We start from the raw sequence: 21977 nt of genomic DNA, 5'->3' as shown, positions 1-21977 counted from the left end.
CAGAAAGCAGTGGAGGCTGGGCTATTAAATATTTTTAAGGGTAAGTTAGGTTCTTGACTGACAAGGGAGTCAAAGGGGTATACGGGTAGACAAGAAAGTAGAGGACACAATCATATCAGCCATGATCTTACCAAATGGTGGAGCCGGCTCATTGAGCAGAATGGTCTACTCATGCTCCTAATTCAAAGGTAACTGGATTTATCTGGCAAAGAGTTGGTAGGCCAAATGGCTTTCATCTGTGCTGTAGTATTCTATCTTTGTGGCTGCTCAAAAGTCAATTCTGGCTTGAGAATCCTGCACCAATTCCCAGCTCAGTGACAATATTTGCAAAATCCATGATAATGGGAGATACTGGAGCTTGTGTTTCATAAGAGTGCCAGACACTAACATAGAGCATGCGACAGTCCTGGGCAAAATCAAACGGGGGCACTGAACATAAAAGCAAGGAAGTCATGCAAATCTTTACAAATCACTGATTAATACAATTCTGGGCACCACACTTAAGGGAAGGATGTCAATGCTATAAAGAGGGTGTTGAAGGGGTTTATCGGTATCATGAAGGATGAGGGAAGTTAGCTGATTAGCGAACTGGGGTCTATTCTAATAGAGATCACAGTTTTAAAATGGGCAAAAGAACTAGAGGGTTAATGGGGAGCAATTTCTACCAACAGAGTGCACGTGATCTGGAATGCATTTCCTGAAAGCAATGTGGAATCAGACTCCAAAGGAACTTTCAAAAGGCATACACTAGACCTGTATTTGAAGAGAGTTCATTTACAGGGCTGCAGTGAAAAAGCTGGGGGAAGGAATTAAAAGTTGGACAGTTCTTTCAAAGGGCCAGCACAGCTCTGATGGGCCAAATGGGCTTCTGTGAAGAAGCCACATCTGTCCTCTTTGCTTTGCTTTCACACTCCTTGATTTCAAGAATTACAACTTGTTCAGAGGAGAAAACTGGTCATAATTTACAGATTGTTTTAATTCACTCAACACCCGCAGCTCCTTTCACCTCCCCCACCTCGCCCAAAAAAAACCCCATTGCTTGACATTTGAATTACAGGGCCACATTTTTAAGACTTAAATATAGCCTCTCTCATGGCCTCAGTCCCAAAGCACTTTACAGCCAATTGATTAGTTTTATTTTGTAGTCCAGTTGTAGAAAATGCTGCAATCAATTTCCACACAAAGTTGCCACACATAGCAACATGGTGATGACCAGAAAGTATGCTTTAGTCATGGCGACTGAGGAATAAATATTAGTCCAGGACACCAGGGAGAACTTTCATGCTCCTCTTTGAAACAATGTCACAGGATCTTTTACGTCCACTTGAGAGTAGATAGGATTCTGGTTTAATATGGCATCAGAAAGACGGTACCTCCAAATGCAGTACTGAGGAACTGTTTGGAGTGTCAGCTGGATTATACCCTCATGCCTCTGGAGTGGGACGCTCTGACTCAGAGGCATGAGTGCTACCCACTGAGAAACAGTCAACAACCAAACTCCACAATCCATTGCCAGCAACAAGCTGCACTTTTCAATCAGCCTGCCTGTTTACCCAGTGCATACCTCAGATTTGCTCCCCGGTTTGTTTAAACTCTTGTTCTGCTCCCATTGTGCGAGAAAATGATGAATTTGGTATTCGGGTATGAATTTGATTTCATTTCAAGACTGGGGACAATGGATATGATTTTTATTCTGCAACCAAAGGCTGTAACAGAATATCTGTCCAGTCACCCAAAGTAATGGCAATGCCAACGATTTATGATTCTTAGACCATGAGCATCGTGCGAACCAGCAAGATGGCATGGCTGATCCCTCTCCTCACCCAGTTCTTTCAGAGTTGCCACAAACTGGCTACATCCAGCAGCAACATGAACCTTTTGTCTCTGGCTATACTTTTAGCACATCCCAGTCATTCTACAGAAACAAGCATTCCAAGAAATAGTAGCTGGGGGTAATGGGAGGGAGGTAATAAGTTTCTCAATTTTCAACTGCTGCTGTTCCACACAAACACCATGAAATAATTTTTCAGTCCACCTTTAATTTTAAGAATGCTCCTTAGATTAAGGCCGGCATTAAAAGTGCACTGGTGGATTTAGCATAAGTTTAGGAAAGTCGCACAGGAACATCATGTGATGATGCTGGTCTGATGATATGTCATCAGGTCTCCCCATTTTACTCCCCACACAAATCGTCAAAATCCTCGTCCGTCTGAAAGAGTGACAGAAAGGAGCTGGGTTTGACATGTAACCCGGGAGCTGTACTGGGCGTCCCGTGAGCTGAGAATTGATGGGCTGTTAGAGTGCGTGGGGTCAAGGAGGGCCTTGACTTTAGGATGTGCAAAACTCCAGGAGCACTGTGTGGGGATGTAGGGAAGGGGTCGTGCGCCAGGATATCCTTCACAGCTCTGCATGCACTACTGCTGGATTCGTGAGCGTCACTGGCAAGTTCTGGCAAGCCAAGCACCGTCGTGGTTTCTTCAACAAGTTCCAGAGAAGGTGATTGAGTCACAATTCGCTCTGTAACTCTTCCAGTGATAAGTGGTGAACCTGGCCAGTCATTACTAGCAAATGCCAAACCTGCAGAAAGAGCAGAACCATCCACATATTCACCTTGATCTTCGAGTACAAAACGTTCTGAGGGCTGGTTGGTGCAAGGAAAATCCCTCTTCCAAGTGAGTCTCTCAGCCCCACCAAAGTCATGATTGAAGAATTCATTGTCTTCTGCACTACTCTGAGGTAGGAATCGATCCCACCTAGAGGCCTGTGCAGCCTGTCCCTTGGCTGGGAAAGCGGCTGTGTCACACTGGCTCTCATCTCTCAGCCAGGCCACTGGGTTAGATTCTAATGGTGACCGGTTTAAAATGTTGCTCCTTTCCGTATCTCCAGTCTCTGGGTTCCTGTTTCTGCTCTCACTTGGTGTGGAATTCACATACTCCTGGAACACAGAAAAATATCAGTGTAAACATACAAGAAGTTGAGAACAAGAGAGGCTCTTGGTGATTGAAGTCCATCCCTCTGGTACTCTAACTCCCCCATCAACTCCCCCTTTTGCACCCAGACTCTCCATCAAAGCCCATCTTGCTGGTACCATAACTCGATTACCATAACATCCAGCTATTGATGATTGGCTACCATGCCGTGGACAGACAAACAGGCTTGCCATTTCTACAGCAACTTTCATGACCTCAGGATGTGCCAAAGCACTTTACCGCTATGAAGTACGCTTGGAGTGTAGTCTCTGCTATAATGAAGTAAACTGGGAAACTCATTTACTCACAGCAAACTTCCACAAACAGCAATGTGATCATGACCAGATAATCTGCTTTTTGCAATATTAATTTAGGGATAACTATTGGCCAAGACACCAGGGATAACTCCCATGGTTCTTCCGCAAAATAGTGGTATTGCATCTTTTATGTCCACTTGAGAGAGCAGAAAGGGCCTCGGGTTAATGCTTCATGTGAAGACAGCCCTCTGATGATGCAGCACTCCCTCAGTGCTGCATGAAGTGTCAGCCTAGATTTTAGTGCTCACATCTCTGGAGTGGAACTTGAATACATAATCTAACTCAAAGACTAAAGAGTGCTACCCACTGAGCCATGCTGACACAGTGGAGCAGATTATTCTAATTATCAGCTTTTGAGTAAAACACATTATCCAACTACTTCTTTTCAATAAACTTTCATGAATTTAAATAGAGGTTTATTGGTTCCACTCTCAGCTTATTTGGAATACTTTGGGTTTGATAGTTCAAACATTTCAAAGGTCCTCTGTTTGGAGTGTCAGGGACAATTCTTATCAATTTAAAATTGTCACTCAAAAGTGAGGGGAGAAGATAGGAGAAATTTCTTTACACAGAAGCATGGAATACTTGGTACAAGGAATGTTGGAGGCAGAGACCATTGTATCTTTTAAGGGACAGCCAGATAAATACTTGAAGCAGAAGGCAATAGCGGATGATGAGGGACAATGGGATTAGTTTCAGATTTTTAAAAATTCATTTACAGGGTTTGGGCGTCGCTGGCTGGGCCAGCATTTATTGCCCATCCCTAGTTGCCTTTGAAAAGGTCATGGTGAGCTGCATCCTTGAACCGCAGCAGTCCCTGTGGTGTAGCTACACCCACAGTGCTGTTAATGAGGGAGTTCCAGGATTTTGACCCAACAACAGTGAAGGAACGGCGATATATTCCCAAGACAGAGTGTCAAGTGGCTTGATGGGGAACTTGCAGGTGGTGGTGCTTCCATGTGTCTGCTGCCCTTGTCCTTCTAGATGGTAGTGGTCATGGGTTTGGAAGGTGCTGCCTAAGGAGCCTTGGTGAGTTTCTCTGGAAATAGCCAGTATAGGCACAGGGGGCCAAATGGCTTCCTCTTGCACTGTAAACTTCCCAGGTTCTTGCACTGTTGTCAGATTGCTTAGTATAGGGAGAGATGGTCCTGGTGAACTGTGGCTGAAAACAGCTTTTCAAAAATGCTGAGGAGCTAATGAGCTCGGGTTAATGGCAGAACACACTGCTGTACCGGAGATTGTCAAGGCATGAATTCATCCTTATCTTCTCCAGATGCGGGAGCTCTTAACCTCAGGCAGGCTGCTGTGCAGTGAAGGCAAATCAGTCCAAAAGGCAGGTGCAGATGAAACCAACCCTTTGGGCCACTTGATCTCAAGTTCTGAGCATGAAGCACAGAGATTTCATTCTTCACCATCCAAATATAGAATTGTGGCCTCAGCACAGTTCCTGTGGGAGGGTCAAAGTATCCTCCCTGTAGTTCAGTTCAGGACTTTTCCTCCATGGAAAGGGAATGTCAAGTGATCTATCCAGTATAACATCTGAGCAATGACAGCACATAAGAACAGGAGGAGGCCATTCAGCTTTGAACTGCCACAGCGGCAGTGATCCTCGATAAACAGGTTCAAGACAGGCCAGGGCCCCTGGGCAGCCAACCTCCGCCACTGGGGCCTCAGTACAAACCCCTTTGCACTTGTGGAGAGACACAAACAATGCTGTACATTACCAAAGAGCGTCCCCACTACAGATTAAGTGATGGACTAAACAACTTAAACTCAGCAAATGAGGAGGCTATCACTTGGTTTTGGGGATTTGTATTCACTAAATAAATAAATAATCCCCTCCAGCTGTTCTGCCATCATTCAACAAGATCATGGCTTGTTCCTGGTTTGACGGACACCTGGAGCAACTAAAGCAAGAGAGGGGACCCAACAAACGTGTATATCAGGTACTTCCCAGCAACAGAGAAAATAGGAGCAGGAGTAGGTCATTCAACCCTTCGAGCCTGCTCCGCCATTCAATATGATAACGGCTGATCCTCTATCTCAACGCCGTACTCCCACTCTCTCCCCATACCTCTTGACACCTTTAGAGTCCAGAAATCTATTTCCTTCTTAAATATGTTCAGTGACTTGGCCTCCACAGCCTTCTGTGGTATACAATGCCACAGGTTCACCACCCTCTGAGCAAAGAAGTTTCTCCTCATCTTGATCCTAAATGACCTACCCCGTATCCTGAGACTGTGACCCCTTGTTCTAGACCCTCCAGCCAGAGGAAACGTCATCCCTGCATCCAGTCTGTCCAACCAGGTCAGAATTTTATATGTTTCAATGAGATCCCTTCCCATTCTTCTAAATTCCAATGAATACAGGCCTAGTCGACCCAATCTCTCCTCATACAACAATCCTGCCATCCCGGGAATCATTCTGGTGAACTTTCACTGCACTCCCACTTTAGCAAGTATATCCTTTCTTAGGTAAGGAGACCAAAACTGCACACAATGCTCTGGGTGTGCTCTTACCAAGGCCCTGTACAGCTGTAGTCAGACATCCTTGCTCCTGTACTCAAGTCCTCTTGCAATGAAGGCCAACATACCATTTGCCTTCCTGACTGCTTGCTGCACCTGCATGCTTGCTTTCAGTGATTGGTGTACAAGGGCACCCAGGGACCTTTGTACATCAACATTTCCCCATCTATCACCATTTAAGTAATACTCTGCCATTCTGTTTTTCCTAACAAAGTGGATAACTTCACACTAATCCATGTTATACTGCATCTGCCATGTATTTTCCCAACTCACTTAATCTGTCTAAATCGCCTTGAAGCCTCTTAACATCCTCCTCATTGCTCATATTTCCACCAAATTTTATGTCGTCAGCAAACCTGGAAATATTACATTTGGTTCCCTCATCCAAATCATTGAAACATATTGTGAATAACTGGGGCCCAAGCACTGATCTCTGCGGTACCCCACTAGTCACAACAATCACAAGTTGCATTAGTCAAACTCTTACCAGGCAACTTCTCATTTTCTGTTGAGCAGACCCTTTTTCGTCACTATCAGTACAGTTTCCATATGGATCCAGGTGCTTGGAATCATTTTGTAATCCTCTTTTGCGTTTCCTAGGATGAAAAGAGAAAAGATTCCAACACGGTTTCCTCACCGAGTCTTTGAATTCAGTGATTCTGCATCCTCAGTAACTTCAAAGCCCCTGCTCCCACCAACACACCCATTCCCCCACCTCATTCAATTTCCTCCCATACAGCTATGAGTCCTCAGTAGTGGAGGAGTCACAACCAAGTTAGCTCCCACCCTGTCCGAGAGTCAACTGCAGCTTGCTGCATAGCTCCTGGAAACAGGAACCTCCCCAAACTGCACCCCTACCTAACCAAGACGGCAGTGTACCCACCTCCTCCTCCTCCAAGGTCAAACTACGGGCTGACCCAACCGGCATGGTTGAGCGGCACACCATGTGACATAATGGCCCCCAGACCCACCAGAACTGCTATGGTATTCCATCCTGCGACCTCTGACCTTCTTTCCCTGCTGGCATTCCTCACGCCTGCCTGGAACTGCTGGCGGTCCATGTACACAATCTCTCCATCTTCTCCCCGATCCTCTGATGCTTCTTCGACGGGTTTCTGATCCAGATAAACACTCCAGCGGCTGCTGGCTGGGCTCTCAGTCTGAGTCAGTAAACTCTATGCAAAACACCAAGTCAGAGCAGTAACATTAAACCACAGATCCACTTCCAGATAAAGATACTGTCACTTTATAATGTAATAAGATCTTAAGAAATAGGAGTAGGCCATTCTGCTCGTTGAACCTGCTCCACCATTCAATAAAGATCCTGGCTGATCTGATTCCCCGCCAGCCTTCACTCCCTTGTAGATCAAAAATCGGTCTGACCTAGCCTCCACTTCTCTCTGAGGAAGAGAATTTCAAAGATTAATGACCCTTTGAGTAAAAAAATTCCTCATCATCTCCATCTTAAATGGGAGGCCCTTTAATCTGAAACTGTGCCCCCCTAGTTCTAGATTCTCCCACGAGAGGAAACATCCTCTCTGCATCTACCCTGTCAATCCCCCTCAGAATCTTGTGTTTCAATAAGATCACCGATCATTCTTCTAAACTGAAACAAGCATAGGTCCAACCTGCTCACTGGGGAGATGGTAGCATAATGGTAATGTCACTGTACTGGTAATCCGGAGGCCCAGGCTAATGTTCTGGGGGCACGGGTTCAAATCCCTGCACTGCAGCTGGTAGAATTTGAACTTAATTAACCTTAGTCTCGGTAATGGTGACCATGACAACCATTGTCGATTATCGTAAAAACCCATCTGGTTCACTAATGTCCTTTAGGGATGGAAATCTGTCGCCTCGCCCTGGATTAGTCACCCTAGTGAGTCTTCTCTGAACTGCATCCAATTCCAGTATTTGTTTGTTTCAAAACACACTATTCATTAGGCTAAAAACGGGCATTCACTTTGCTGCAGTGTTCGACAAACAGCAATGATCAGGGTACAGCAGCCTGGTGGCTATGACAGATCATGAATTCAAAGCCTCGCAAACATTCCAGGTTAATTAATTGAATTCAAATTCTACCAAACGTGAAATTGAATTCAATAAGTCTGATCATTTATGAATGGATTGTCATTAAAAACTCAACTGGTTCACTAATGTCCTTCAGGAAAGGGAACGTACCATCCATATCCAGTCTGGCCTATACATGACTCATTCTAATTGAATTCAGTATAGCTAAGTAATTTTACCAGCTGAGATACTGAGGGAAACCACCCCAACTGATGTTCAAAGCATTATACACCCAGCACGAAATGGATATGCATGGGTTTGCAAAGCTCCCATATCGCCTTCGATCAATTAGTGTGAAGATCTAATGAGCTAATGGTAAGCCTACCTTCCATTTCGATCTCTCTTACCTGGTCACTCACTGTACAAAATCTTTGGGAATTGCAGCCAGTGTCTGAACCCATTGGCTCCTCAATGGACCTGCTATAAAATGGAAAAGAGAGTCCCCACAATACAACGAAAGATACAGATGAGGCAGAAGTAAAGATTACTAAGGGCTGGCAAATCAGAAGACAAAGTATAAACTCAATCAGAGGTTGTGAAATTGAATTCAATAAATCTGGTGATTTAAAAACATAAAATGCTGGGAAAACAGGTCTGGCAGCTTCTGTGGAGAGAGAAACAGAGTTAATATTTCCAGTCCATATGGCTTCCTCAGAGCTTCAGGGAAATCTGGTGATTTGTTGGATTGTGCCAGACAAAACTGAAAGCTGTCAATTGCTTTAAAAACCCTACTGTTCTTTAAAGAAGGGAGCCTGTCTGGTCTAGATTCTTATGTCACGAACACTTTAATCACACAAAATGGTTCATCTTCGAGGGCTAAGAATGTTCTGAAAGAATTTGTGTTTAAAACACACTGTCCCTTAAAAAGGTTGATGCAGGACTCTGATTGCTATTCCCCCCCAAAAAAATCCTTTTACAAGACATGGTAATTAAGCAGTTTTAAAGAAGCTAGAAACCTCTCGACCCTGGTGGGCTGTTTACAAAAGGGGTCACATGGTAGTTCATGGTTCTGGGAAAAAAAACATGCCTGGGAAAAACTATTTAAAAGTTGGTTTTGGTTTTGCTTGAGAAGAGAAAGGACCAACAGCTTTGTAGAGGAAGACAGCAGCCTTTTTGAAGTCCAGAGCCAGTCCACAGTCAGAATCGAATATAAGCTGCCCCTAAGTTGCTACGTGCTGGAATAGAGTACCTGCAAGTGTTCCTCAAACCCACCTGAAAAGCAGTGCAAGAGTCATCGACTGTTTTGCATTTCAACGCTGAGAGACCAACTGCATAACCTGGATGCCATTTCAAGGGCTCCACCATCTTTCCTTTTCCCATGACCCTTTGACTTTTAACTTTTGGCAGAGAGCCTCTATTTTATTTTTTATTCTTTGGTGCGTGTGTGAGAGAGAGAGATAGAGAGAGAGACAGACTTAGAGTAGCTCGAAAGAGTAATAAGTATACTTCCATATTTCAGACTGTATGGTAGTAAGCTTTGCCTTTCTATTCAACAAGACTGGTTTTACAGTAAACTAATAAATTTGTTGCTTACTGAAAGAAGCCTGGCTAAAGTCTCTTTTATTCTGGGTAACACGGCGAAGGTAAATGATTGGCCATTTTGTCGAGTGAATCAAGCTTTTAAACTAATGGTGCAACCTGTGGAGTAGTGAGGCTAGATCAACTGTGCACTCCTCCCATCCTGGTCGTAACACTTGTTCACTCTATAATCAACCAGGGTTCCTGGTCTCAAATGGTATTCACTGACCAATGCTTGAATCCGATGCAGATGGATATTTGGTCAGAACAGGAGGTGGCTCTGCATCAAACAGAGTCACCCGCAGCTAAGAGGGAGGCAGTGGGAGGTGCAAATGCCCGTGGAATCACACCTTAGCCTGTCTTCAAGAGATTGATAATGCAAAAGATTATTTCTGCTTAGACCTCAGCTAGACTATTGGATCCAGTTCTGGGCACCATATTAGGAAGGATATCAAGGCATTCGAGAGAGTGCAAGAAGAGATTTGCCAAGATGATACCAGGTCTGAGGAACTTCAGTTATATGGAGAGATTGGAGAAACTGGATTTGTTCTCCTTAAAGCAGAGAAGGTTGAAGGGAGATCTGTTGGAGGTGTTCAAAATTATAAAGGGTTTTGATAGAGCAATAAAATTGGTGGGGTGGTAAATAGTGAGGAGGATAGCCTTAGATTAAAGGAGGATATAGACGGGCTGGTCAGATGGGCTGATCAGTAGCAAATGGAATTTAATCCTGATAAGCGTGAGGTGATGCACTTGGGCAGGACAAACAAGGCATGGGAATACACGATGAACAGTAGGACCCTGGGAAGAACTGAGGACCTGAGGGACCTTGGTGTACATGTCCACTGGTCCCTTAAGGTAGCGGGACAGGTAGATAAAGTGGTTAAGGAGGCATATGGGATACTTGCCTTTATTAGCTGAGGCATACAATATATGAGCAGGGAGGTTATGTTGGAACTGTATAGGACACTGGTTGGGCCGCAGCTGGATTAGTGTGTGCAGGTTCTGGAATCCTCATTATAGGAAGGATGTGATTGCACTGGAGACAGTGCAGAGGAGATTTACCAGGATGTTGCCTGGGCTAGAGAGTTTTAATTATGAGGAGAGATTGGATAGATTAGGACTATTTTCTCTGGAGCAGAGGAGATTGAGGGGGGTCATGATTGAGGTGTATAAGATTATGAGGAGCATAGATAGGGTGGACAGGAAGGAACTTTTCCCCTTGATGGAGGGATCAATAACCAGGGGCATAGATTTAAGGTAAGGGGCAGGAGGTTTAGAGGGATGTGAGGAAGAATTTTTTCACCCAGAGGGTGGTGGGTATCTGGAACTCACTGCCTGAAAGGGCGGTAGAGGCAGAAACCCTCATAACATTTAAGAAGTATTTGGATGTGCACTTGTGATGCCATGGCATACAAGGCTATGGGCCTAGTGATGGAAAATGGGATTAGAATAGTTAGGTACTTGTTTGACTGGCGCAGACTTGATGGGCTGAAGGGCCTTTATCTGTGCTGTAGGCCTCTATGGCTCTAAGTAAGGAGAAACTGTTTCCTCTGGCAAATGGGTCAGTAACCAGAGGTCAGATTTTAAATAATTACCAAAAGAACTATGGGGAGGTATGAGAATAAAATTCTTCACACAGAGGATTGTTAAAGTCTGGAAAATGTTACCTGAGAGGCCAGTGGAATCAGAATCCATAGGAAATTTCAAAAGCCAATTGAATATGTACTTGAAGACAGTAGTAATGTCATTGGACATATCACTGGACTAGTAACCCAGAGGCCTGGCTGATGCTTTGGGAACATGGGTTCAAATCCCACCAGTGCAGCTGGTGGAATTTAAATTCAATTAATAAAATCTGGAATTGAAAGCTAGCCTCAGTATTGGTGACCATGAAAGTGTCATCGATTGTCATAAAAACCCATCCGGTTCACTAATGTCCTTTAGGGAAGGAAATCTGCCATCCTTACCTGGTCTGGCCCACAGCAAAGTGTGGTTGGCTTTTAACTGCCCTCTGAAATAGTCTATAATTGCCAAGGATAATTGCAATTAGGGATGGGCAACAAAAGCTAGCCTTGCCAACAATACCCACATCCCATAGACATAGGACTTGACTTGAGAGCAGAAGTAGGTGATTTGGCCCTTTGAGCTTGCTCTGCCATTCGATAAGATCATGGCTGGTATCCATTCCACTTTCCTGTCTGCCCCTATAACCCTTGACCCCCTTGTGAATCAAAAATCTGTCTACCTCAGCCTTGAACAAATTCATTGTTTTCTGGGGAAGGAAATTCCACAGACTAACAACCGTTTGAGGGGAAAAAAGTTCTCCTCATCTCCGTCTGAAAAAGGGGACATGAACTGACTGCTAGGCCACAATTAGAATTAAATTCTAGCCATCAGCCCAGCCTACCACCAAAAATACACAGGTATCTTGTGTCTGTAAATAACTCTCAGGAGTCTTGGGGGATGCTGGCTCTGTTCAGTCATAAAATGTTTCTAAATTACAATGCAAACTTTAGATATTGAAGTGATAAAAGAATGATTGATTTGCAGTGTTATGGCAAAAAAGCGGAGGTGTGGAACTAATTGGATAGCTCTTTTAAAGAACCAGCTGAAGCACGATGGGTTGAACGGCCTCCTTCCGTGCTCAACGGTTCCATTCTGTGATTCAAACCAATTTTAACAAAAGGCCCAAAACCCAGAATCATTAAGATTGCCAATCAATCTTCCCACTCGGCTCCTGTTAATTAATAAGAGAGGAGATGAGAACTGTTTTCATGCAAGTTGTTATGGTCTGGAATGCACTGCCTGAAGCAGATTTAATAGTAACTTTCAAAAGGCAATTGAATTATACATACTTGAAAAGGAAAAATTTGCAAGGGGGCAGGGGAGAATGGAGCTAATTAGATAGCTTCTGGAGTGCCTACACAGCTGGATGGTTTGAATGCCTCCTTCCTTATTCTATCATTCTATGGATTATTTAATTAACCCAGATGACAGATGGAAAAGAACGCGATATTACCAAGCAGCAGTTTCCAGCGCCTGCATTCTTTCCCCTTGCAGCATGTTCAGCTTCTGTACATGTCGTCGACAGTCAGCCCCTGAGCCCTGGCCATATACCTAGGGAGATTGTTACATAAGATCATTAATCATGCGGAAAAATAAAAGGCGGGGACAGTTAGAGAAAAACTGCATTTATACAGCACCTTTCATGATCTCGAGACATCCCAAAATGCTTCACAACAAATGAGGCACTTTTAAAATGTAGTCACTGTTGTAATGTAGGAAACATAGCAGCCAAATTGCGCAGTAATGTCCCACAAATAGCAATGAGATAAGTAACCAGATTAACCGTTTTTAGTGATGTTGGCTGTGTCATAGATATTGGCCAGGACACCTGGAAGAACTCCCCTGCTCTTGGAACATTACCATGAAATGTTTTACATCCAGCTGACAGGGCCTCGGTTTAATTTCTCATCTGAAAGGCATCTCCGACTGTGCAGCACTTTCCCCAGTACTGCATGGGTGTATCAGCCTGGATTTTGTGCTCAGATCTTTGGAGTTGGACAACCATCTGAGTCAGAGGTAAGAGTGTGTTACCCATTGAGCCATAGCTGACAGGGATGTCAGCACTAGATCAAATCATTCCACTTACTGCTATTATGTTTCTGAAGAGGACATTTGGAATAAGGGAAAAAGGTTTAGAACAGAATTCTGATGTACACAAATTTGTGTGCTCCCCATTTGGATGATGGGCTTTTTTCATAATTTGCATTAGCTGCCTGGTTCATTAGCTGCTGGAGAAGTGTTGAAGGATTATTATCCCTGGTGTGCAGTGTGCATCTGTGTTTTTTCCCTACACGCCTACTAGTGACATCACATTCAATGAAATAAGATAATACATTGAGAGACTTCAGTTATATGGAGACTGGAGAAACTGAGATGGCTCTGCTTAGAGCAGAGAAAGTTAAGGGGATATTTAATTGAGGCGTTCAAAATCATGAGGGGTTTGATAAAGTAAGAAGGGAGGTGTCGTCTCCAGAGGGGGGAAACTGTTTCCAATGGCAAGAGGGCAGGTAACTACATGAGACAGATTTAATATAATTGGCACGAGAACCAGAGAGGTGAGGGGAACTTTTTCACACAGCAAGTGGTTAAGATTGGGAATGCACTTGCTGAAAGGGTGGTGGAAGCGCACTCAGTGGTAACTTCTAAAAGGGAACTGGATGAATATTGGAAGTTAAAATGTGCAGCACCATGGAGAAAGAGCAGAGCAGTGGGACTAAGTGGATAGACCTTTTAAAGAGCCAACACAGACATGATGGCTGAATGGCCTCCTCCTGTGCTGTGGGATTCCAACTGGAAAAACCAGTCATGCCTGCCATTTTGTTAGTGGAGCTCGCCTCTTCCTCCAGACTTTTCACTAACAGTAGCTTGCACAACCTCTTTGATTCAATGAAGGTTCTTCCTGCACTCTGCGACTCAGTGATGTAAAATCAGCATCCTCACCTTCTGCAGTGACTGCTTTTCTCCACACAATTTGCAGTTCCACTTCTTGCTCTTCTTAAGCTAAAACAGAAAATACTAATTAAAAAATTTCAGTAAAGGGTGTATTAAATAAGAACAATTCAGGATGATGGAAGCAATTTCAATGGAATTGGTTAAATATTTGAAAAGGAAAACTTTGCAGGACCAAAGGGTAAGAGCGGGGGGAGTGGGGGCTAATTCGATAGCTCTTTCAAAGAGCCGACACAGGCATGATGGGCTGAATGGCCACCTTCTGCCGCGGGATTCTATGAAATATTTTGAGAACTATATCAGTAGTTTCCTGATACTTATACCTGTCACTCAGGAATAGATCCCCTTCAGACCATTCAATTAGATCATGACTGATCTGGAAGTTCAATCTTTTACCCACCTTTGTTCCATATCTTAATACCCTTAATCTAATAAACAATTACCGATCTCAGTCTTGAAAGTTTGAATTAACCTCCAGCAACGATAGCCTTTTGGCTGAGAGAATTCCAGATTTCCACTACCATCTGTATGAAGTGCTTCCTGATTTCACTCCTGATGTTAATATTAAGATAGTGTTCCTTTGTTCTGAATGCCCTCCAGCAGAGGAAACAGTTCCACACTCTCTGCCCCATCAAATCCTTCTATAATTTTAAACACCTCAATTAGGCCACCCTTCAACCATCAAAAACTCTAAGGAATACAAGAGGAACCAGTCTTTGCAATTTGACCATTTAAGTCTTGGTATCATTCTAGTGAATCTGCATTGCTCTTCCTCCAAGGTCATTATATCTATCCTGAGGTGCAATGCCCAGGACTGAATGCAATAATCCACATGAAGTTTCACCACAGCTCTATACAACTGAAACCTCACTTCCTTTCCTTTGCATTCAAGCCCCTCAAAATAAAGATCAACGTTGCTCTAGGTATTTTGATTACGTTTTGTACCAGTACACTAGACTTTAGTGACTTGTGTACTTGGAAAACAGAAAATGCTGGAAATACTCAGCAGGTTCAGCAGCATCTGTGGAGAGAGAAGCGGAGTTAATGTTTCAGGTCCTTTCAACATTCAGAGTTCTGATGAAAGGTCACAGGCCTGAAGCATTAACTTTGTTTCTCTCTCCACAGATGCTGCTGAACCTGCTGAGTATTTCCAACATTTTCTGTTTTTATTTCATATTCCACTGTAACTCCCTGCTATACAACTTACTGTACCTCCTAACTCTGCAAACTTGGAATGTACAACTCTATTCCCTCATTGGTATATTAGGTGAAAAGCTGAGGCCCCAGTACAGATCCCTGGAGAAACCACTAATCACAATACATTAATCAGAGTCCAAAGTTAAAATTAGCACATTCTTTTAGATAATATTTGTTCTTTTGTCTGTGACATCTTTTGATTATCTGCTCCTATCACTGCTTGCTTGTCCCTACAACCACCACCCACCCCCCCAACTTCTCTCCCCCATCCCCCCACCTTAAACCAGCTTATATTTCACCTCTCTCCTAATTTTACTCAGTTCTGTTGAAGGGTCATGAGGACTCGAAACGTCAACTTTGTTCTTCTCCACCGATGCTGCCAGACCTGCTGAGTTTTCCAGGTATTTCTGTTTTTGTTTTGTTATTAATCAGAGTCCCTTCATCCTTGCTCTCTATCTCCAAGTTGCCAATCAATTCGCAACTAAAGGACTTGTGACACAGTTCTGGAATACTAAGGATATGGTCATGTTGTGCTAGAGGTCCTTGTGCCCCATTATTTGGATCCCCACACGTGACAATCAATCGTTTTAGCATATTTCTGCCAAAGAAAGCAGTGATCACTCTCCCAGGCAGACTGATGCTGACATGCACCCAGGGAAGGCAGGTCTAGAATGGATGGGGAGTTGGTTTTGTGCCATGGTATGCAGCAAGACAGCACAGAGTAAGGAAAGGTGATATGGAACATTAGGACTGATTATTCCATAATAAATTTCTGCCAACATTACCTACTGACACAATATATTAAGGAACACTACATCCCTTCTGTGAACTGCATGACAAACCTTGAACTCTCTCCCTAACAGCACTCTGTGCCAGCATCAGATGGACTGCAGCAGTTCAAGATGACAGCTCACCACCATCACCCCCTTAAAGGGCAACTTTAAATACCAGCCTTGCCAGCAGCGTCCACATCCTGAGAATTAATTTTTTTAAATTCCTCTGAATTTAAGGCAAATGACAAGGGATGAGTTTTTTTTTTCTTACACACAATGAGTTGTGGTGATCTGGATTTTTTTTTTGTTCTTTCACGGGATGTGGGCATCACCGGTAAGGCCAGCATTTGATACCCACCCCTAACTGCCCCTGAACTGAGTGGCTTGCTAGGCCATTGTAGAGGACAGTTAAAATTCAGCCACGTTGCTGTGGGTCTGGAGAGACATGTAGGCTAGGCCAGGTAAGGACAGCAGATTTCCTTCCCTAAAGGACATTAGTGAACTTGACGGCTTTATACAACAATTAATGATAGTCATGGTCACCATTACTGAAATTAGCTTTTAATTCCAGATTTATTAATTTAATCTAAATTTTGCTAGCTGCCATGATGGGATTTAAACCCAAGCTCCCAGAGCATTAGCCTGGGCCTCTGGATTACCAGTCCAGTGATGTTACCACCACGCCACAATCTCCCCCTAATACACTGGTTGAAAGGGTGATGGAAGCAGGTTCAATAGTAACTACAGTACTAGTCACAGCCTCAGGCTAAGGGGGCAACCATTTAGGACTAAGACAAAGAGATGTTTCTTTGTGAATCTTTGGAATTTTCTCCTGAGGGCCAAGGCTGTTCAGTTGATGAGCATTTTCAAAGTAGAGATCAGTAGATTCTCGGACACAAAGGGAGTCGAGGGATATGAGGATCAGGTTGGGAAAGTGCAGTTGCCTTACTGAATGGCAGGGCATCCACAAGAGGACATGTGAGCTCCTCCTGCTTCCATTTCTTATGTTCATAAACAGGAACTAGGTTATTACTTGAAGTGCAAAATTGGGCAGGGCTACGCAGCATAAGAGTAAAAAGGCACAATCGGCTCCTTTTGTGCTGTCAGATCTTATGTTTCTACAAAGCAGCATAAAGCACGTTAGCATCTTCTTTATAATCAGCCAGTGTTACAGTTCAGGTGTTTCTCTGCAACATTGCTGTCCTGTACTCACAGCAAGAAGATACTTTCCATAAGTGCCTTAAGTCCTGGGAGAAACAGCTTCCATATCATCATTTACATAATTAATAGACCAAGGTACTTCATAGCTAACTAATTAAGTTGGATATGGAGCTAGGAAGGGATGTTAGAAAGATATTGAAGGTTTGCTGAAGAGATGGGTTTGAGATGTTTAGGTTAGGAGATGACAGGATGGAGTGCCAGACACCAAGACCTGGAGATCAATGGCAAAAGAAACACTAAAGGCCAGTGAAAGGATATCTATCCACTGTCCTCTGTAGCCACACTGCTTTCCTATAGCTCTGCTGCCTCCTCACTGTCCCCCAGGTCAATGCTCTGCCCCCCACTCCATCCATTTCCCGCTCTCTGCCCTCCACTCCATCCATTTCCCGCTCTCTGCTCCCCACTCCATCTCTTACCTTGCTCCCTATCCCCATTCAATTCATTACCTCGCAGATAAATGGGGAAAATGAAATTGAATTTAAAATCTGCCTTGTGTCTGCCTTATATCTGGAATTTGCAATATTAGCCCAGGATCTAGGGGCTGTTGGACGGCACAGAGGCTTGGGAGGCGGGGTGGAGGAAGAAGAGCTCGATGACCCAGGGCGGGCTGAGGGACCGGAGGTGGGGGCCGGGTTGATGGAATGTGGGCTGGGCAGGGGTGAGTGGGAGTGAGGGCGGGGGAGGTGGTCGGAGAGGGGAAGGGTGTTGGGAGTGGGGAGAGGGTGGCAGAAGGCGGGGTGACAGTGCACCAGGGGCGAAGGTGGGATTTGGATGAGGGTAAGGAATTGGGGTGGGTTGAGGGCTGGGGAGTGGCGGAGGGGGGAGTGGAGTGGGGCTGAGGGTGGGGTATGGGGAGGGGGAGGGGTTTTTAAAATTCATTTATTGGATGTGGGCATCGCTGGCTAGGCCAGCATTTATTGTCCATCCCTAATTGCCCTTGAGGTGGTGGTGAGCTGCCTTCTTGAACCATTGCAGTACGTGTGGTGTAGGTTCACCCACATTGATGTTAGGGAGGGAATTCCAGGATTTCGACCCTGGGCAGTGAAGGAACGGCGATATATTTCCAAGTCAGGGTGGCAAGCGGTCGGGAGGGGAACTTCCATGTGGCGGTGTTCCTGTCTATCTACTTTCCTTATCCTTCTAGATGGTCATGGGCTTGGAAGGTGCTGTCGAAGGAGTTTTGGTGAGTTGCTGCAGTGCATCTTTGGTTTATTATGCACCAGTGAAGTCACCAGCCTCTGACCTGCTCTTGTAGCTATAGTGTTTATATGGCTAGTCCAGTTCAGTTTCTGGTCAATAGTAACCCCAAGGAAGTTGGTAATGGGGGATTCTGTGATGGTAATGCCATGGAATGTCCAGGGGCGATGGTCAAATTCCCTCTTATTGGAGATGGTCATTGCCTGACACTTGTGTGACATGAATGTAACTTGCCACTGGTCAGCCCAAACCTGGATATTGTTCAGGTCTTGTTGCATTTGGACATGGACTGCTTCAGTATCTAAGGAGTCGCAAATGGTGCTGAACATTGTGCAATCATCAGCGAGCATCTCCACTTCTGACCTGATGATAGAAGGAAGGTCATTGATGAAGCAACTGAAGATGGTTGGGCCGAGGACACTACCCTGAGGAACTCCTACAGTGACGTCTTGGAGCTAAGATGACTGACCTCCAACAACCACGACCATCTTCCTTTGTGCTAGGTATGACTCCGGCCAGCGGAGAGTTTGCTCTCCAATTCCAATTGACTCCAGTTTTGCTTAGGATCCCTGATGCCACACACGGTCAAATGCTGCCTTGCTGTCAAGGCCAGTCAGTCTCACCTCAGCACAGGAGTTGAGCTCTTTTGTCCATGTTTGAACAAAGGCTGTGATGAGGTTGGGAGCTGAGTGACCCTGCCAGAACCCAAACTGAGTGTCAGTGAGCAGGTTATTGCTAAGGAAGTGCCACTTGCTAGCATTGTTGATGGCCCCTTCCATCACTTTACTGATGATCAAGGGTAGACTGATGGGGTAATAATTGGTCAGGTTGGATTTGTCCTGCTTTGTGTGTACAGGATGTACCTGAGCAATTTTCCACATTGCCAGGTGGGATGCCAGTGTTATAGCTGTACAGGAACAGCTTGCTAGGGGTACAGCAAGTTCTGGAGCACAAGTCTTCAGTATTGTTGCTGAAATAGTGTCAGGGCCCATAGTCTTTGCAGTATCCGTGCCTTCAGCCATTTCTTGATACCATGGGGCGTGAATAAAATTGGCTGAAGACTGGCATCTGTGATGCTGGTGACCTCTGGAGGGAGCCAAGATGGATCATCCACTCGCCACTTCTGGCTGAAGATTTGTGCAAAAGGTATGAAGAATTTGCAGCAATGTGCTGGGCTCCCCAATCAGTGAGGATGGGGATATTTGTGGAGCCTCCTCCTCCAGTGAGTTGTTTAAATGTCAACCACCATTCATGACTGGATGTGGCAGGACTGCAGAGTTTAGATCTGATCTGTTGGTTGTGGAATCACTTTATCCATAATTTGCTGCTAATGGTGTTTGGCACACAAGTAGTCCTGTGTTGTAGCTTCACCAGGTTGACACCTTATTTTTCAGTATGTCACGCACTGCTCCTTGCACACTGTCCTGCACTCTTCTTTGAACCAGGGTTGATCCCCTGGCTTGGTGGTAATGGTAGAGTGGGGGATATGCCGGGCCATGAGGTTTGCAGATTGTGGTTGAGTACAATTTTGCTGCTTCTTCCACAACACCTCATGGATGCCTAGTCTTGAGTTGTTAGATCTGTTCGAAATCTATCCCATTTAGCAAGGTGGTAGTGCCACACAAGACAATGGAGGGTATCCTCAATGTGAAGAAGGGACTTCATCTTCCCAAGGACTGTGCAGTGGTCACTCCTACCAATACTGTCATGGACAGATGGATCTGCGGCATTCGTGAGGATGAGTTCAAGTATGTTTTTCTGTATGGTTACTGTACTGTATTGTGTACAGTATTGGTCACCTTATTTAGGGAGGATGTAAGTGCGTTGGAAGCAGTTCAGGGAAGGCTTACCAGACTAATACCTGGAATGGGCAGGTTGTCTATGAGGAAAGGTTGGACAGGCTAGGCATGTATCCGCTGGAGTTTAGAAGAGCAAGAAATGACTTGATTGAAACATATAAGATCCTGAGAGATCTTGACAGGGTGGATGTGGAAAGGATGTTTCCTCTTGCAGGAGAATCTAGAACCAGAGGTCACTGTTTAAAAATAAGGGGTCGACCAATTAAAACAGAGATGAGGTGAAATCTTCTCTCTGAGATTCGGGAGTCTTTGGAACTCTTTTCCTGAAAAAGTAGTGGAAGCAGAGTCTTGAATATTTTTAAGGCAGAGGTGGAGAGATTCTTGGTAAGCAAGGGGGTGATAGATATGAGGTGACTATCAGATCAGCCATGATCTTATTAAATGGAGCAGGCTCAAGGGGCCGAATGGCCTACTCCTGCTCCTTGTTCGTATGGCCCTCTTGTTGGTTCCCTCACCACCTGCTGCAGCTCCAGTCTAGTAGCCACGTCCTTTAGGACTTGGCCAGCTCCGTCAGTAGTGGTGCTACTGAGCCACTCTTGGTGACGGACATTGACTGTCATTAACTATTAATGTCCATAACGTTATTGGAAATAATTTTTAAAGTGGAATTGGATTAAAGCCAGCTAGACTTTGATATATAGTAGTTTTGAGATGTTAATTAGATAAACGTAAGGGGGAGAAGGTAAGTGTAAATTTGCATTTGTTGAATAAACCATTCAAAAGAATGGGTAAAATCTTGCTGGGGAGTCGCCAAGCAATGTGTTTATATTACCTAATGAAATTAGTGCGATGAAAATGTTATTGTTAGAAGATGTGATGTTAAAACTCTAGGATACAATGGAAAATTTACATTCAAAGGGGAAGCTAGGTATAAACAAAAAGGAGTTTTGTGTGTACAGGTCAGAGGCATGTAAGATCTAAGTAACCTACAACTGTGTCTCTAAAGGAACCAAATTGCAAGGAACCTCATTTTGAATCCGTAAGCTCAAATGTGCTTTGCCTGGTGTCTGTTTAAAGTCTATGGGTTATTGTTGCATTGGTGAAGATTTACCCGGGAGTGATCAGGTGGTCTTATTCCGGAACTCAGGGCTGCATCTCAAACATACCAACTGAAAATATAGGTTATGACAGTTGTTCAAGTTTCCCTCTGGGATTTAAATAACTCGGCCTTTGCCATCTGCTGTGTCGTAACACCATCCCAGAGTACATTCTGCACCCTTGCCAACCTTGGTGCTTCCTCCAAATGGTGTTCAACGTGGAGGAGCACAGATTCATCAGCTGAGAGGTTGGGGGGGGTGGGGGTACGTGGTAATCAGCAGGAGGTTTCCTTGCCCATGTTTGGCCTGGTGTCATGAAGCTTCATGGGGTCCGGAGTCGACTTTGAGGAACTCCCAGGGCAACTCCCTCCCGACTGTACACCACTGCGCCGCCATCTCTGCTGGTGGGACAGGACATACCCAGGGATGGTGACGGTGGTGTCTGGGACGTTACCTGTAAGGCAACAGGTCTGGAGTCATGTGTAGGCCAGACCTGGTAAGGACGGCAGATTTCCTTCCCCAAAAGACATGGTTTCATGGTCATCATTAGACTCTTAACTGAATTCAAATTTCACCATCGGCTGTGGTGGGATTCGAAACCAGGTCCCCAGAGCATTACCCACGGACTCCGGATTACTAGTCCAGTGACAATACCACTACGCTATCACCTCATCTGGGGGAGGGGGAGTGGGAGGGAAGGGAGGGGGTTGGGAGTGGGGGGGGAAGGGGAGTGGGGGGTTGGGGGGAGGAATGGGGGGTTGGAGTGGGGGGGGAGGAGTGGG

The 21977-nt window shown here is 44.8% G+C and overlaps 1 protein-coding gene across 1 annotated transcript; it reads right to left on the bottom strand.

Annotated features, from left to right (window-relative positions):
- Positions 1-1672: 1672 nt before the first annotated feature.
- mrnip (MRN complex interacting protein) lies at positions 1673-13962 on the bottom strand (the record flags this gene model as incomplete). Its single annotated transcript, XM_078536747.1, has 6 exons — positions 1673-2935; positions 6299-6407; positions 6820-6986; positions 8226-8298; positions 12416-12513; positions 13903-13962. Coding segments are annotated over 6 exons (1269 nt in total), but the record flags the coding sequence as incomplete, so codon positions are not given.
- Between the last annotated feature and the right edge of the window lie 8015 nt (positions 13963-21977).

Source organism: Cetorhinus maximus, unplaced genomic scaffold, assembly GCF_964194155.1.
Source record: "Cetorhinus maximus unplaced genomic scaffold, sCetMax3.hap1.1 HAP1_SCAFFOLD_1480, whole genome shotgun sequence".
NCBI classification, from domain to species: Eukaryota; Metazoa; Chordata; class Chondrichthyes; order Lamniformes; family Cetorhinidae; genus Cetorhinus; species Cetorhinus maximus.
Note: the sequence above shows the minus strand (reverse complement) of the source record. Positions and strands in the feature narration are given on the sequence as shown.